Here is a 16,218-nt window from a genome sequence, read left to right as displayed (position 1 = left end):
AACATATTACAGATATCCAGTAGCATTGTCATCCTCTCATCCGCTGGGTGTTTGCCACTTCACACAAGGAATAAAATACAAAAGATCTACTGTATTTCCAGATTGCCAGAGGGAGGTCATTGCTTAGAGGAACTCACCTTTGCATGTCTTTCCATCTGGGCTGATCTCATAACCACTCTTACAGTAACAAGCAGGCCCTCCTGGTGTCACCGCACAGTTTTCCTGACAACCCATGAGCGTGCAGTTGGATATAAACTCTGGAGGGAAACAAAGGAGGAGAGGGGGGCAGGAGACAAGAATGAGTCTTTGGCGTGATGTGTGTAGGAAGACAGGGAAGGAACGACTGCTTATTGAGGCATAAGGTGTTTATTCATGTTTCTTTGCTATTACTGACATTGTTATTGGGCTGAAAATATTAAAATACTGCATCAGTGGCTCTAATAGAAGGTGGATTTGGGCATAATTCTGTAATAATCCATTCAACATACCACATATAAACCCACAGATTATACTGCGATCACTCATTTCATTCATCCTGCCGGCAGAAAAGAGAGGCATGCCTGTAGGTAACAGGAGCAGGTGCTGCTGAAGCTGCCATTGTACACCTTCTGGAGAATAGTTATAGCTCAGCAGGGTGTTGAAGTGCATAAATACTTGTGTAAATTAATGAACTATACTCTCTGCGGCCTCCTCCTGACAACGAGGCACATATAAATAATTAGCAGTCAGCTCAGTTACCCATCAGCTCATCATCAGCATTAAAGCTGGCAAGAGGTGTGACCCACAGTAAGTGTTGTTGGATGTGTTGTGTGTGATGATTTTTCAGAATAAAAGTTGCAGGACCTCTTCAGCTCATCTCCCATGTAATAGGGTTAGGGTAACAATAACAATATCTATAACTGTAGTTGTTGAACTGTTGAATTGTTGAATGCAAACTGCAAATATGAGTCTGAAAAGAAATTCTTTTAATTCTTTGATTCTAAGTTAGTGACATTAAAATATTTTTTTCTTCACTTTTATAACTTTTACTAAAATATAACAAGTTTAAAGTGATGTTGCGGTGGATTGTTCCTTTAAGTAAAACAAATACTAAATACAGTCAGTAAATGGAAGGCCGGGGACACAATAGAAATCAACAAATCCCTGCCTGCTAACCCCGATCATCTCCAAGGCTGCACACACATCAAATATACAAACGCAACACACTACAATCACACTTTCCAGTCAGCTGACCGACGCATAATGGAATCTCTGCAGAGTTTTCAAAAGTGGACTGCGTATCCTGTGAGATATAAATCAAGACACGGTGAGTCATAGTCAAACAGACACAGTCATGTCAAACCCGGCTGAGATCCATCAGTCACAAGTGATTCACTTTGCCCAGAAACACTGGCAGACAATTCACACTAACACAACACCTCCGGGAAGAGAGGCGATCAAGAATTTCACCACGCTTTCAAGATTAAAGAAACAAAAGCCCACAGTATTGGTGCTTTACTGTACTGTACATACTGTATTTCTGCACGACTGGCCACATACATTTCCTAAATCAATAATAAAGTTAAACTTGAACCTGAACGGCTCCAAAGCTAAAACTGCTGAGCAAGAAAAAAAAACTAAACCACGCAAATCAGCAGATTTCTTTTTAGTTTGTGCATTTCAAGCTATTACAGACTGTAATGATCTGCTCTGCATGAGAATAAACACCAGATGAGTTACTCCATATAGCCAGTGCCCCGCTGCCAATCCCCATACAATGCAATGAATATTACAGACAAGTACACAAGTCTTCCTGCTGCGCTCCAGAGGCTTGCTGGGACAACCACAGTTCAAATTACAGACATGCCCGGAATTTTCCAAAACAAGTCTGAGCACCAAACAACTGAGATGTGTTTAGAAAACCAACATGGGCAACAATGTAAACAACCTACCGTGACACATACCACTAAATATCTATTTAGGAGAATGCAAACCACTCATATCAATCAGATGACCCCTGACTGGGACACTTAACCGCTTAGAAAACAACATGTCTACCAGAGATATGTATGTATGTATGTATGTATGTATGTATGTATGTATGTTACACTTACACACTGACCCCTTTAACCTAGTCCTAACCTTAACCCTAAAACCCTGAAATTAACACTCATGGACCCCATCTTTGTCCCCAAAACGCTGCCTAGCACTGCCTTTACATACTCACACACACACACAGAAGTCCACACTCACCTCAAAGTCCAGCCAGCCTGAAAGTGCATGAAAATTTGATGTCTTTTCCCAGGCCTCGCTCCCTGTTTCTTTAATAAATATTTAATCCTAACTCATTTTCTAACTGAAGGTGTAGGGGGGAGGTGAAATAAAAAAAAGATCTAGAAACGACAGATTCACACACTGTGCCAATCAAACTCTCAGAGCCTCGGGATAGAATAATAATTCAATCGTTTGTTTTGGTTCAGTAAGATTCTTAGTTGTTGAATTTGGTACAGGTTATTATACACTTCAGGGTACATATTAGTGATGCAGCACTAATGATGACTGCTGGCTAGTTTAACATTTGTATGACCTGTGTTAGGATTTAGACCTATCTGAGACACAAAATAGCTTGATGGACAGTGTTTGATTGTCAGTTGTGTTCCTCTGCTAACCTTTTGGACAGACATGATTCCAATAAATGAAGTCCTCCTGCTTGAGTTAGACCTTCACCCTTTCCTGTTATAACTCATCTATCCAGCTAAGATATCTTGCTCTTTTGCACAATCAAGTTCTATTTCCTCTCAGCGTGGTCAACTTGATCAGCACATTCTTTAAAATAGTTGTATATTCTTAAGCCTCATCATAAATTGCTTCCTAGTTTCTGGTTTCAAAATGACAAACTTCCCTAATTGAATGTGTTAATAGATTGGATTAACAGCTTGTTGCTCCACATATACCCAGATACAGGATGTTAAACATACATGTGGTTGTGTCCCCATAAAAAAAATTGCTGCTGGATTTAAAAGAAGAAAAAAAAAGCCAACAACACATGCAGCATGTTTAAGCACAGAACACAGCACAATCCAATATTTTCACCTTGATGTGGTAAATGCAAGTACAACAACTGTGTTATTAACCTGCACACATTCATACTGCATATCCCAAAAAAATGCATGTGTCCTCGTATGTCGGCGATGTGTGTGACGGGGGTTACCTCTGCAGTGTGGTCCCTCATCCCAGCCGTCAGTACAGTCTGGAGCCCCATTGCACAGTTTGCTCATATGGATGCAGAGCTCTGTTCCTCCACACTGGTACTCATTGGGAGGGCAGCGTGATATGGTACTGTGTGGACCTGAGGAGGACAAACACAAACATGGTCGGCTGCAAAGGTCAGGACGAAGCAAGGAGGGAAGTTGCATTTATTAATACCAGCCAAATATTTTGCTATTTCCAAACACTGTTTCCTGTAGCCTTTTCCTCTAATAATACTTTGCATGAATGAATAAATGTCCGTTTTGCTACTTTATATCTTGTAAAATTCAGCCTCTACTCAGTTCATGAAACCTTCAGAAACACTACATCAATAGTAAAGACAAGACAAATATTTTATCTTCTAAATAAATGTGGTCAAGATTCTGCTTTAATTCTGATTCTGTTATTGTTTCCCATGAATTGATCATTTAACTATTTATTAATATTTCACATGTTTTTTTAACCTGGGCATGATTGCATGCAGTGCATCAATAAATTAGAGACTAGAGATAATGCATTCCAGCAAAATGGCTACATATATTTAACATGTTAATATATTTAAGACATTAAACATCCTATAACGCTGTGGATGATGATTATTGGTTAAAATCATACCATTTATCCATGATGTATATTGAATGTGTACTTGATTAAAGTTGTACAGTATATCAAAGTAAAAGATGCAAAACTCAACATATTTGGTTGAATTTTGGAGATGTGAGATGATCTGTGTGCCATTCTCTCAACTAAAAGTCACAAAAATTGTTCTTTCTGCTTGGGTCTCCAATAAGAACCGTTCTCAGCAGGCAGAAACACAACTGCAATGTCATGCCAAAATGATACCAAAATTGCTGTGTACCACCTTATCTGTGACACAGCTCCAGCTGTGCCTCTCCACACACCCTGCTGCAAGCCGGTTTGTTTGGAGCTTTGAAGGCACGTACAGTACAGAAACATGAAGCAATTATTTCCTAACATTGATCTTACCCTGGGATCTTTGTCATATGCCTTCTCCCTTTGTCTCTTTCATCCATTTTGTCTTGACTATAAACTGTTCAGTGAAGCAGAAATGCTTTAAAATCAATCTTTATAAAACACTGCCCTTTCATTCTGCCAGTGGATGACAGACTTTCTGACAGACAGCGGGGACTATGTGTGGCTGACAACATATTTGTCAGACTGGAGCAACACAGACGTGTTTCTCTTCCATCTCCCCCAGTGAGCACACATCAAGCTATCTGTTCTTTTATATTTGTGGATGGCACCACAGTGGTGGGTCTCTCATCGCAAACCATTATACGCCCAGATACAAGATAGAAGTAACCTGCAGTTCATAAACAATCTGTCTATGAATACGCTAAAAACTGATCCCTTATTCAGAATCAATGGGCTAACTTAGTCCTGGGATATGAACTGGAACAACCCTTAAATGTACGGGACATTCCTCCATGCTCAAGGTCTTAAAGCCATTCCCGGTCAACAACTGGCACAATCCGTCTTTCTCTTGTTCTAAGCATAAGCTCAGGTGTGTAGTCATTACCTGCCAGCTGATCCCTCATCAGGGAAACACACAACAGACAGGCAAAGGGCAACGATAATATGCACCAACCTGCTGCTCCCATCTGTACTGAAATCTCTGGTATGATAGACTTCAGCAGCTTCTTCTCAAAAAAACCCATTAGGTAACTATTAATCACTTCTTAATTGCATATTTTTGGATTTCAATTCTTTACAAGATTGGGAAAACAGTCACTTCACACTTTACCACAACACTATGGCCTGTGGAACTGTGTGTATTCTATAAGCATTACCTTCATGTTCTTTACGGCACCAGGCACTGAGTGTCTAATAGATGAAAAGACAGTAATGTGGTCGACTCGAAAGTCAATTGTTTAACCTTTACATCAGGATCTGTGTGTGCACGTTGCAGTAAATGACTGCATGACATGTCAGAAAAACTTTTGGGAAACAAGTTGAGAAACCCTGTATTTTGTGTAAGGTCCTCTTCCTGTACCACGTCTGCCAGCATGTGTTCAAACCAGTATGCTTTCATAAACCGTCTCTGCAAGAACATCACAAAAGTCAAATTCATGTCCACGTTCTGATTCTGTTCGCCTCTGTTCCCCTCTTTTCCTAATGCTAGCCGTTTTGTTCCTTTGCCTCGTTTCCCAATACTTCTGCCTTCCCCTTCTCATCTGTCATGGATTTACATTCATCTTTTTCCTCTTGCCAACTTCGCAGGCAGAACCACAAGGCAGAAATTCAAAGAACCATTGTGGCAGCAAAAGATGGCCACTAGAGAAAACTAGCAGGAATTACAAACACACCATTATCCTAGCTGGGCCTAGCCAAATGACTACTTTCACTACATTCATAGCGTACACACATCCATCCCAGAGGCAATGAGCACGGCAGTGTAGTGGCACGCAGGCCTGGTGTTGTTGTATGTGCTAAGAGAGGACTTTGGGATCCCTGGGAAAGAAAACTCCTTTTGGGTGAATACGAGTTCGGCCAAACCTTCTCCCTCCAAGACACTAAATTTATGCAGCTTTAACTCGATATAGAAGTGAATGTACTGCTAAAGTCATTGGACAAGCAGCAAGGGCTTTTCTCCTAAATGACCTTATTACTGAACTTTCATCCACAAAAAGACTAATGACTCAGCACAATTTCAGTTGTTAAGTCCAACTAGTCAATGTGTTGCCAACAACTCTGCACTGTACCTCCAAGCTGCTGTCACCGCTGTCCAAGTCTATGAGCTGTGGAATGACTGATGAACAATATATGTGATTGAATTTTGGCACAATAATTACCACAAAAAAACAATAAGTAACAATGCTAATCCTCTATAGTAGCTGTTTTGACAACACTTATGTCTTTCTAAAAGCTGTTAACCATGATAGATACCATACTCCAATCAGGGCAGAATGTAGAGGCTTGTTTGCAGGATATTTGTCTGTATCGAACACGTTGTTATTGCATTGCCTCTTTGCGTTTCAAATATGGCAGACAGAGGGAAATAGTTCCGACATTTTGGGCAACACATTTGCTTTCTCGCGAGAGTTAGATGAGAAGATCGATACCACTCTCATGTCTGTGCACTACATAGGAAGCTATAGCCAGCAGGTGGTTAGCTTAACCTGGTTCAACAATATGCTTACCAGTACCTCTAAAGATCACTAATTAACACATTGTATGTTGTGTGTTCGTGTCATATACAAACTAAAATGTAAGAACGATAATTTCTGGTTTATGGGGAGTTACCCACTATTTCTTGGCGACCAGTTAGTTGCCTGGCAACCTAGCAGTGACAGCAAGACTCGAGGAAGTCCCTGCACTCAGCCAATGGTCTAAATGGCCACTGGATTAAACAAACAAGACACAACATTTTAAATAGTGAGCTTCAGATCTGTTGGTAGGCGTACTATTGAACTTTAAGCTAAGCTAATCACCTTCTAGCTCTATTTTCATAGCAAATAGAAATGAGAGCGGTGTTGATCTTCTCATCTAACTCCAAGCAAGAAAACACACAAGCACATTTCCCAAAATGTGGAACTATTCCTTTAAATTCCACTGATTCCTAGAACAATACATTTGAACCACATTAAAAAATTAAGAATAATGATGATATGACTCACAACAGTAGATCATTTGTGTACTTCATTTGTCTATTTTTAACTGACAAGGAGATAAAAATACAAGCAAGACGCATGAACTTTACTTTTTTTTTACTTTTCTTTACTTTTTACTTTTTTTTTTTTGATGCATGAACTTTGTTTGAAACCAATCACTCCTCTACAGGGCTCCTCTTTCTCAGCCAATGTGAAAAGTCAAACTGTTGGCTGTCCCTCCTCTCTCTCTCTCTCTCTCTCTCTCTCTCTCTCTCTCTCTCTCTCTCTCTCTCTCTCTCTCTCTCTCTCTCTCTCTCTCTCTCTCTCTCTCTCTCTCTCTCTCTCTCTCTCTCTCTCTCTCTCTCTCTCTCTCTCCTCCCATCATTTTTCCACCAACATCTGTTGACCCATTTACACTAAGTGTACAAGAGGGAGGGCAATGTGTGGAAACCAAACACAGTAAGAAACAAAGAGAGGGAGAAAGAGAAAGTGAGAGAGGCAGAGAGCAGACAGAGAGGACGGAGTGGAACACCTCATCCACAGGAAGTGGACAGAGCCCCACAAGGCTTCATTCTTGTGCGAGCTGGCAGCGGTTGGCGGGGCCGCAGTGGAAAAGGCATTGCTAATTTGAATTAAACAGGGTCTTTTATTCAACATTCCTCTACTGTGAGTGAGCCAGGTTAGCAGGCCCAAACCTCTTTCTCTTTGAGAAGTTTCTATTTGCTCTATTTCTCTACACAGCTCATTCAATAGTTGAGTGAAAGATCCACACAGGCTGGCTGGTACAGCTAAAGCTATTCTGTTCTGTAGCTCAATTAGGGCACCCAAGGAAAAGGAAAGTTATCCTGGTGTCTCCATCATCGACCCATACAGGCTATCCTTGTGACAGAGCCAATGGGTGAAAGCTGAGGCTGGAGATTTGACAGTTCTTTTCCTATGGAGAACTAGAGATTGTTCCAAGGCTTCATTTCACTGCTACAGACGTCAGAGAAACGTCAGCAGATACCACGACAGATTTCACTTCTTCCACAGGTCTCTCTGACTCAACTAATTTGTCTGAGGATGTACAAACAGACACAAATAGCTTCAACCATCATCAAAACTGCAGGGCAAGTATGGGGTTTGAGGCAAATACCTATGTAGAAGCAACATTTCTGCAGGCGACCAAGTCAAATGAAGCCTTGTCCTCTCAGCATCTATCAAAACAAGATTGCTGCATGCTGGATTTCAGACACCTTGCACAAGTGGAGTCTTTAAGCCGCGGTAGATCACATGCACTTTTCCAGTCCGAGGGAGTAAGGGCAGAGGGGGTTGTGGGCGGGGGGGGCAAGAGAACTGAGGCCATTGTTTGGATCACACAAATCGGCTGCGGCCCTCTACAAAGCCGCTGAGCCGCGGTGTTGTAAGCGGCGTCACGTGCAAAGCCATGGGGGGTGATGGAAGTGGAGCTGGGGCTTTGTAATTATGTGCTGTTTTAGGATTAATATTTTAAGATACATTCCTCAGTTCCACCTTTTATACTTTTTTCATTCTTCTTTCACAAGTAACGTTTTTGCAGAGTTACTCATCTTGGAAACTTGATCTGTGTTTCTTCTCCAGTTGTAGAAAGAGGCCCAGCTGAACTGGGTCTGGATCAGGCTGTCCCTGAGCCCAAAGCTTGTTAGGCTGTGGGGATTTTCCACTCACTAGTTCATGCCCCCCCTCCCCATATGCTAGTCAACACAATGCTTTTTCAACCAATAACAAACACACAAACAAATAACAAGTTGCTGCCAGTGCTGGAATAAAACATAAAAAGGACTTTATGTGGGGGAGAATGAGGCCAACTGTAGAGAGCAATGAGGCTACCCACTGCCCACTTTATTTTAAATACAAAAGACCGTTCAGCAAACAATGTCAGAAATACACATACATATCCAAACTATTACAGAGCATTCGACTAACAAGCATTAGATAATTAAAAGAAACCTGCTACTTTTCACAGACATCAACCATCCAGATATAGATGAATAATTTAATGTTGATCCATAAATACACCTCATGAATAAATAGTGTTGCGCCACTTTACTGCCAGCAGCTCTTAATGACATCCTAATACTGGGTTTCTCTGACCACTGATGACCATGTCCCCACAAACCAGCTGGCCCTCTCTCTGTGATGCTCTTGGCCCACATGACACATTCTTGGACAGAGCACCCGAATCCTGACCAAGCAGCCCCGAGGCACCCCTTGACCCCCACCCCCCCTCGTCTGCCCTGCCAAAGACACAAAACTCCAAACGAAACTAGGACACGGTTCCGGAAAACAAGACGCAACAACACCAGAGCTTCATTTAGGCTGAGAGAGGACCCAGCGGCGAACATGGGAGTTTGTATTTTGATGCTGCTACTCAGCACAGTCTTGTCAAAAAGATCACAGGCAGCAGAGTGGTGAGGGTAACAATGGCTGCACTTCACCACTGTCTATTTCTGACAGCTATCCTATAAACACTCCGCAGGTGAAAAACAACACATTAACCTGCCACTCCAACTACACCTGTGGTTGCCTCACAAATACTAGAGTCGGTTTATTTCCAGCTACCTGAATTCCCTTTGTCCAGGCAATCCCATCTCAGTTTAACAGTGTTTGTACACAAATTTACAGCATAAATGCAGTTTATTATAACCATCTCTGGCGTCAGGCCTGGTGGCAGACTGTGTGCCCTCTCTGCACTCTGCACTTGATGGTTGGATGTTGGGTTCCCTGCTCACCCCCTTTCCTTCCAAGATATCAACACCACATTTTCATTGCTTCCTGGGGGGCTTCTGGGGTGGCTGGCAGGGCGACAAGCAAAGCAGGAAGGCTAAATCCAGCTCTCGAAAGCACAACAAACTGAGCCTTCTCCAAACACAGCAGCACCGCTGATCCTCGGGGCAGAGAAACCACAAAGCAAACAGTTCTATCAGCAAAGTAAATTGCAAGATTCATACAGGACAACCCCACCAGATACCCCAACCAAATAAACAGAGCCTATCGGTATTGGTTATGAAAGAGAAGTAAACAAATCAACAAAGAAAATCAATGGTGAAGTTATGTCATTCACCCATTTCCTTCAGCTCATGCAAGCAGACACACTCTTTCTGTCTCTCTTTCTCCCCTTTTCTCTCACGAACACACACAGAAGAAAGAAGAAAAATAGACCTATTGCCTACAGAATAAGGTTCTTACGTAGCGACTCTATTTCTGAGATTGAACAGACTCATTATTTGATTCATTCGCTTCTTATTTCCTCACAATGGACTGAGGATTAACTTAAAACTATTAGTATTGTGCAAGTCTTTTCTTTAAAAGAGCGGGGGGGGGGTACTGCGGCCCTAGAATGACTTAATATCTGAAAGGCACTTAAGTCTGTTTTGGCTTAGACTTCTTACCCAGACAGCAAGAAACTAACTTTAATCATCACAAATTAATCAACCAAGCCCCTCTCCAGACAGTCCTTTTCATTTGTTACGTAGACCATTAGAAAACGAATTCAAAAGGACAGACGACTAATTATCACATAGAAAAACAGCTATGCAAATGACAGGAAAGGCGCAAGGGGGTCGGAGAGGAGGATGAGAGTAATCAATATTGCAAGAGCCAAGAAACCTGAGGAGACTGAAGTTAAACAACCACTGCAGAAGACAAGCTGTTCAATAAGGCACTCTCGCATACAGGATGTTGTCATTTATTACCGCTGCTAATCACACACAAGGTAGTTTGCCGACCACGAGGCATAGCCATGTGTTCAGCATCTGCGCGTCTATCCCTTCAAGATGCAGGGTGGGGGGCTTCAGTTACCCAAATTATCATATTATTATTGTTCGTGTCTCTCAATCTCCCGCATCATAAACCCCACTCTGTCTCTCTTCTTGTCCCAGGCTTGCTCCAACTACCCCCCTAAGGGTGCCTCTGGCCTGCCCCACCCCCTTTCTGCGGAGAGCCCTGCTGAGATTACATAATGGTCTTTTTAAAATTTAAACTCCTGACACGCTTTTCTTGGCTGAAGACAGGAAGGGCTCTCTTGTCCTGCTTCAAGGGGCCAGCTTTGCTCCTCATCTAAAAATGGCCGGCTGGTGGCCTGTGGATCACATCCGGCTCACCACACCCTTAAATAGATCATGTATATATATATATATACTGTATATATACTGTATATATATATAAATATATAAAACTGTTATTCTCTATATATCTTTACTGTTAAAGTTGTTCTGTCTGTAGTAACTCATTTTGGGACCCTTATGAATCTTTAACATGCATGAGTTTGGTGCTGCTGAAAATATATATTCAAATGAAAGATAACTTTATTTTAATTTACTCCTATCCTTGTCAGATGAAGTCATAGGTGACTACAGAAATGTTTAAAATTTGAAATTGAGTGTCGGATTGTTAGGATGAAGAGTATGAAATCTTTAATACGTGGGCACACAATTATGTCATCAATAATAAGCTGAAGTTAAACAATGGAAAAAATGACCATGTGTAATGTAGGTGTTCCTCGTAGTGATGAACCAACAGACAATTATCACCCAGCTTTGCAGTTCCCCTCAGCTGTGTGGAGCGTTTTAGCATCTGTCAGGTCATTATTTAGGTTTTTATGGCCCACATCTTACACTTCATTTCAGTCTAACTGCTCTCATTAGCATTGTTTTCGGCTGCAGCTGTTTTTAAAGAAGAAACTTTGTTTGATAAACCAACTGTACCTGCTCAGTGAAAAACAGCAGACAAACCTATAGTGGAGCATTTAGCAGCTAAAGAGCTACATATTTCACTCAGGAGTAGATGGAGACCTAAACAGAGCTAAAAAGAGAGTAAATATTTGTGTTATATTTGCAAAATCAATGTTAATGTTGTTCCGTGTCTGCTGGATGTGTAAATAGGTAACTGTTTGGTAACGAAGTAGCCATACCAACTTTGTAAGGTGATAATATGTCAATGCTGTGTTTACAGCCCACAAGTGTAAAAAAAAGGTTGAATGTATTGAAGAATTCTGGTCAAATTTACTTAACTTCCGTAAATGAAATATTAATCTACAGCACATCCCTGTTACCATCTAAGTTGCAGTGATTGTGCTGTAGTTACGACTTCAAGTCTTGGGTATTCTGAAGTTATTGCTTCTCTGATTCAATAAAAGTAAAATTTTGTTGATACGATTTAGGGCCAAAAACCATTCACTGCCAAGATTTCAGGCATTTTCAGCCTATTACAGGTACATTACCTCATGAAGTATGAGCTGATTTGAGAGTCGTGCACACTGGTGTCAAAGCACCTCTGTTGGTGTGTGTGTGATGTAATGCTGGCATGGATATTTGTGTGTATGTGTGTGTGCTGGCAGTGACTATTGGAGAACACCGTTTGAAGGGTAAAGCATCTTTGACCTTTTTTAGAAAGGTAAATGTTTGCTTTATTGTCTATATGAGATAAATGAAGTGTGTGTATGTGTGTTAAAGAGGGGAGAAAGGAGAGAGCAGATCGTGTGCTTTCACACCTGCAGCAGGTTCTTGTAGGAACAAGGTGCTGCAGGGCAACAGACTCTTTCATGTTGAGCGAAGGTTGTTTTCCTTGGCATGTTGATGGCTATCTGGACTGGGTGGTGGCTGCTTTTAGGAGACAGTAGCGAGATCAAACAAACACTTCCTCTTCCATATCCGAACAGTGCAACCGCTGGCTTTGGGTCAACTGTCTGGTAAATGACACCATTGATCAAATGCACACCAAACAATAAACCCCCTTATGTCTCATTACAACTGCTGTGGGCCTAAATTCTGAGCAGGCAGATCAAAGATAAAACTCACCAGATTCAAATTCAAGGCAGCCTTTCATTTCTTTTGATATGAGTCAGTGAGACACACATGACATCATGAAAGATTATGTTTTCCACTCTGAAAGTGGCTGTTACAAAAGTACTTCATCTCCTAAAAAGCTAATTGCAGCCTAGGTGGGAACTGTCTGTAAACCTACCCTTATTACAGGCCAGGGGCAGGGGACGTCATTTCAGCGTTACACACTTCCTGTGTTTGTAGGGCACACTCACTGCACGTGGGAATATTCAGGACCCCAATAAATTCTACACCCTGAGGAGACGGCAGCTCTACCAGAGCCTCCACCCTACCTGAAGGCTATGGATCAGACAAATTATCTTCACATTTATCTTCATTGCATGGCTTTCAATTGTTCATTGATTAGGAATGCAGATCAAAGCTCTATATAAAAAAAGGTCATATGCCCAGACAACCATTTTGTTTTTGTTTTACTCTTTCAGTATCCCTCTATGCCAGTCTGACCCAGCACCCCAGGGTACAAAGAACAGCATTGTGGGGGTTACACAGCAGGGCAAAGCAGCTGCACTGGACAGTGGCTGACTTCCCTGGCAATAGCCAACACACCAACAAAGGCCACTGTGAAGCCCCATCCACATGAGTGAATACATAAACCTCTCTCATGCATCTTTCAACCAGAAGCATCTGCAAAAGCACCTTCACAAAGAGCACATTTATCACAACAATAAAACTACAAATGTTACTCAGTATATGGGTGGTGTACATACAGTTTGGGACACACATTCTTAAAACGTTCTCATACGACAACATGGCATTTCAATCAATTTAAAATTTTCAATCCTTGTGACAACTTCTGCAGCTCAGTATTTTCTGTATACTGTATACATATGACGGGCAACAAAAATGCTAATCAACCATATTCAACTGGGTTGAGATTCATTTAACACTCCACAGCTTCGACGCCCAACATCTGCTCTGCACCAAACATCATGTTTTTAAGCTTTTTTGGGGGGGATAATTTGACAGTAGAGAGCATCAGGAAACATGGGTAGAGAGGGGCTAGACTTGCAACAAAGGTTTAAATTGAATGATGGATGTTGTGGTTACACGGTAGGCCTCCTAGAATGTCGGCCGACAAGATGCCCCAAAACAAGAATAAGGCTGGCGATATTATTTTTTTAATTGTCAACAAATCCCACAAAAACACCAAAACCAACAACGTGTTGGTCCATCTCTCAATACTTTCCAACTTCCCTATCCTGTCTGTGGCTCTCAGCCCAAAGTCCATTGGTTCCTACTGAAGAGGTAAATCTCTGAAACAGGTCCAAAATAAATTAAATTAAATTAAATTAAAAGCTCTGACAGACTGTTTAACCTTCTGTATCGACTTCTGTACATACTTTAAAGAAGCAGATAGAAGTGTTTATACCTACCTGTGTAATGTATCAGTACACGTTCCTAAACAACAATCTCGCCAAACTTAACTTCAACAAAAAACACCTGAATTCTAAGAAAGCTGAGATAAGGACTGGCATTTATTTTGTGTCTCTGACTCACTTCTTGTGTTTTTCATCCTGACACTGAGAACAGTCATGTCCCTCCGGAGCATAGGTCCTATAACTGTTGTTTTTGAGAGAGTTTGGCATAAGATAGAGGGAGTAGCAGGAGACAGGGGATGGAGTCACTGTTGTTTCTGTCCCAGATAGAGACACGGAAGAAGGCCGGCCCATGAGAAGGGGGGAAAGAGCAGGTTGTGAAAAACAGCAGGTTTCTCCATTGCCCTGGGCGAGTCTCTAATGACTTCCAGACCTACTCTCATACAGTCTCTGCGTCTAGACTGCAGCTACAGCACTCTACCCTGGCCTCCCAGCCGCTCACTCACTCTCTCCCAGGCTAAACCTCCCCCTCAAAAAAGCAACATGTACGCACACACAAACACTGTCCCTTACCCACCCACCCCAAGCCCTCTGTCCTCTTAAAAAACTACAGGCGTTTCAGTCCAAGAGGCTGACCAAAAAGACACTGCTGCTTTCATTCCCTCCCCAGGGATTCAGCCTCAAAGCATCTCAACTCTAATGAAGACTTTGAAACGACTGCTGTCTTTTTTTAGCACCACTTTCAGTTTGGTTTGTCTCATGACTGCATCCTCTGTGGCTCTGAATGCAAAACGGAAATCACATTTATCAAAAAAAGACAAACTTTGTAAATCTCATAATTGGGCATGACAGGACAGTTTAAAAGGCAGAATGACCTCTGTCACTCACTGATAAAACATCCCATTGTTTTCACCAGCCTGGCTGTGGTTAGGCAAATAAACCTAATAGGCCAACAATCTCCGTCTGTTAGCCGACAAGTATGTGTTTGGAGGGATCAAACGCTAGACTAATGTATTAGCATACCCTTGATATTACAAAAAAAAGCCATAAGACAGCACAGCAGGTTGCAGATCCATTTCTGAGGCGGTCTTACACTTGGAGACTGCACCTGTTGAACAGTGTTCAAGTCAAATCAGTCTACAATATTCACACATTGAGAAAAGAACATCTTTTGCACATAGGTTGAAGATACATGAACAAACTGGGAGTTTGCATTTTTTGTGATGAATAAAATCAAAGGTTTGGCTAACATTTAATTTTATACTGAATTGTAAAAATGCTCCCTTATTCATATAATGTCCTTAACCCACTTGACTAGGGGTGCTATAAAAGGATATAATACACATATATAGATCTGCATAAGTTGAAAAGCATTTCCTCTTTACTGTAGACTCCAATTATCTACCCTGAATGGCTAAATGTCAGCTGAAGTCCACTCTGCTGTGGAAGTCAGATGCAGCAGGATCATAACAATCAGGGTAACCATAGCGCACAGTGTCTGGATACAATATATTGGACGGTTTAAACTCTTCTTCCTCTTCTTAAAGACTTACAAACATCAGGCTCCTCGTCTGAGCCATCAGGGCAGTCCTTTTCTCGATCGCAGCGCCAGCCTTTAGAGATGCACGTCACCCCGTCTTTACACACAAACTGCTTTGGGCTGCAGGTCTTTGGGGCTGAAAAGAGACAAAGAAAAAAAGTGAATTCATTAAAAGATTTCTGGAGAAAAAGAAAAAAAAAGAAAACAGCTCCTTTTGTGTCAGTGATCTTTATTTCTGGGGTCTCATTAGCAAGCGAGGTCTGTTGTGTTCAGAGTCAATAGTGGCTCTCACTGGCCCTAATTAGGTCCTGGAAAGTTGCTACTTGATGGAGGGAATAGAGAATGGATACACACAAACCAAAACAAAGGCTGGTACATACACTTGCTGCACCTAAATTTCAGGTCAGTGATCCCAGGCCAGTAGCAGTGATGAAACACGTCTGGAGGATATCAAAGAACATCTTGTTCAGTGAATTGCCCCCCCCCCCCCCCCCCCCCACATCGTCCATTTCCCCTTGAATCCAACCTTCTAGAGAGGGGAAAAACTGCCCACTGCAGCCACAGCCAAATGGGGGAGCATATTCAAACCCACACTAATTCAAGTCCTCTCAGAACAGCACATAAACACTTCGGCAACACACATATACACACACACACACACA

The 16,218-nt window shown here is 41.8% G+C and overlaps 1 protein-coding gene across 1 annotated transcript in view; it reads right to left on the bottom strand.

Moving 5' to 3' along the window:
* The window catches only part of LOC139282325 (low-density lipoprotein receptor-related protein 1-like), an 83,562-nt gene that overhangs the window by 53,869 nt on the left and 13,475 nt on the right, over nucleotides 1-16,218 (bottom strand). The window contains exons 2-4 of the mRNA XM_070901954.1: nucleotides 15,570-15,692; nucleotides 3,191-3,328; nucleotides 138-257 (exon numbers count right to left, since the gene is read on the bottom strand). Of these exons, the coding sequence (XP_070758055.1) occupies nucleotides 138-257; nucleotides 3,191-3,328; nucleotides 15,570-15,692 (381 nt within the window). The remainder of the gene's footprint in view (nucleotides 1-137; nucleotides 258-3,190; nucleotides 3,329-15,569; nucleotides 15,693-16,218) is intronic.

This window comes from Enoplosus armatus, chromosome 3 (genome assembly GCF_043641665.1).
Source record: "Enoplosus armatus isolate fEnoArm2 chromosome 3, fEnoArm2.hap1, whole genome shotgun sequence".
Taxonomy (NCBI): Eukaryota; Metazoa; Chordata; class Actinopteri; order Centrarchiformes; family Enoplosidae; genus Enoplosus; species Enoplosus armatus.
This window is presented reverse-complemented; position numbering and strand designations above follow the sequence as displayed.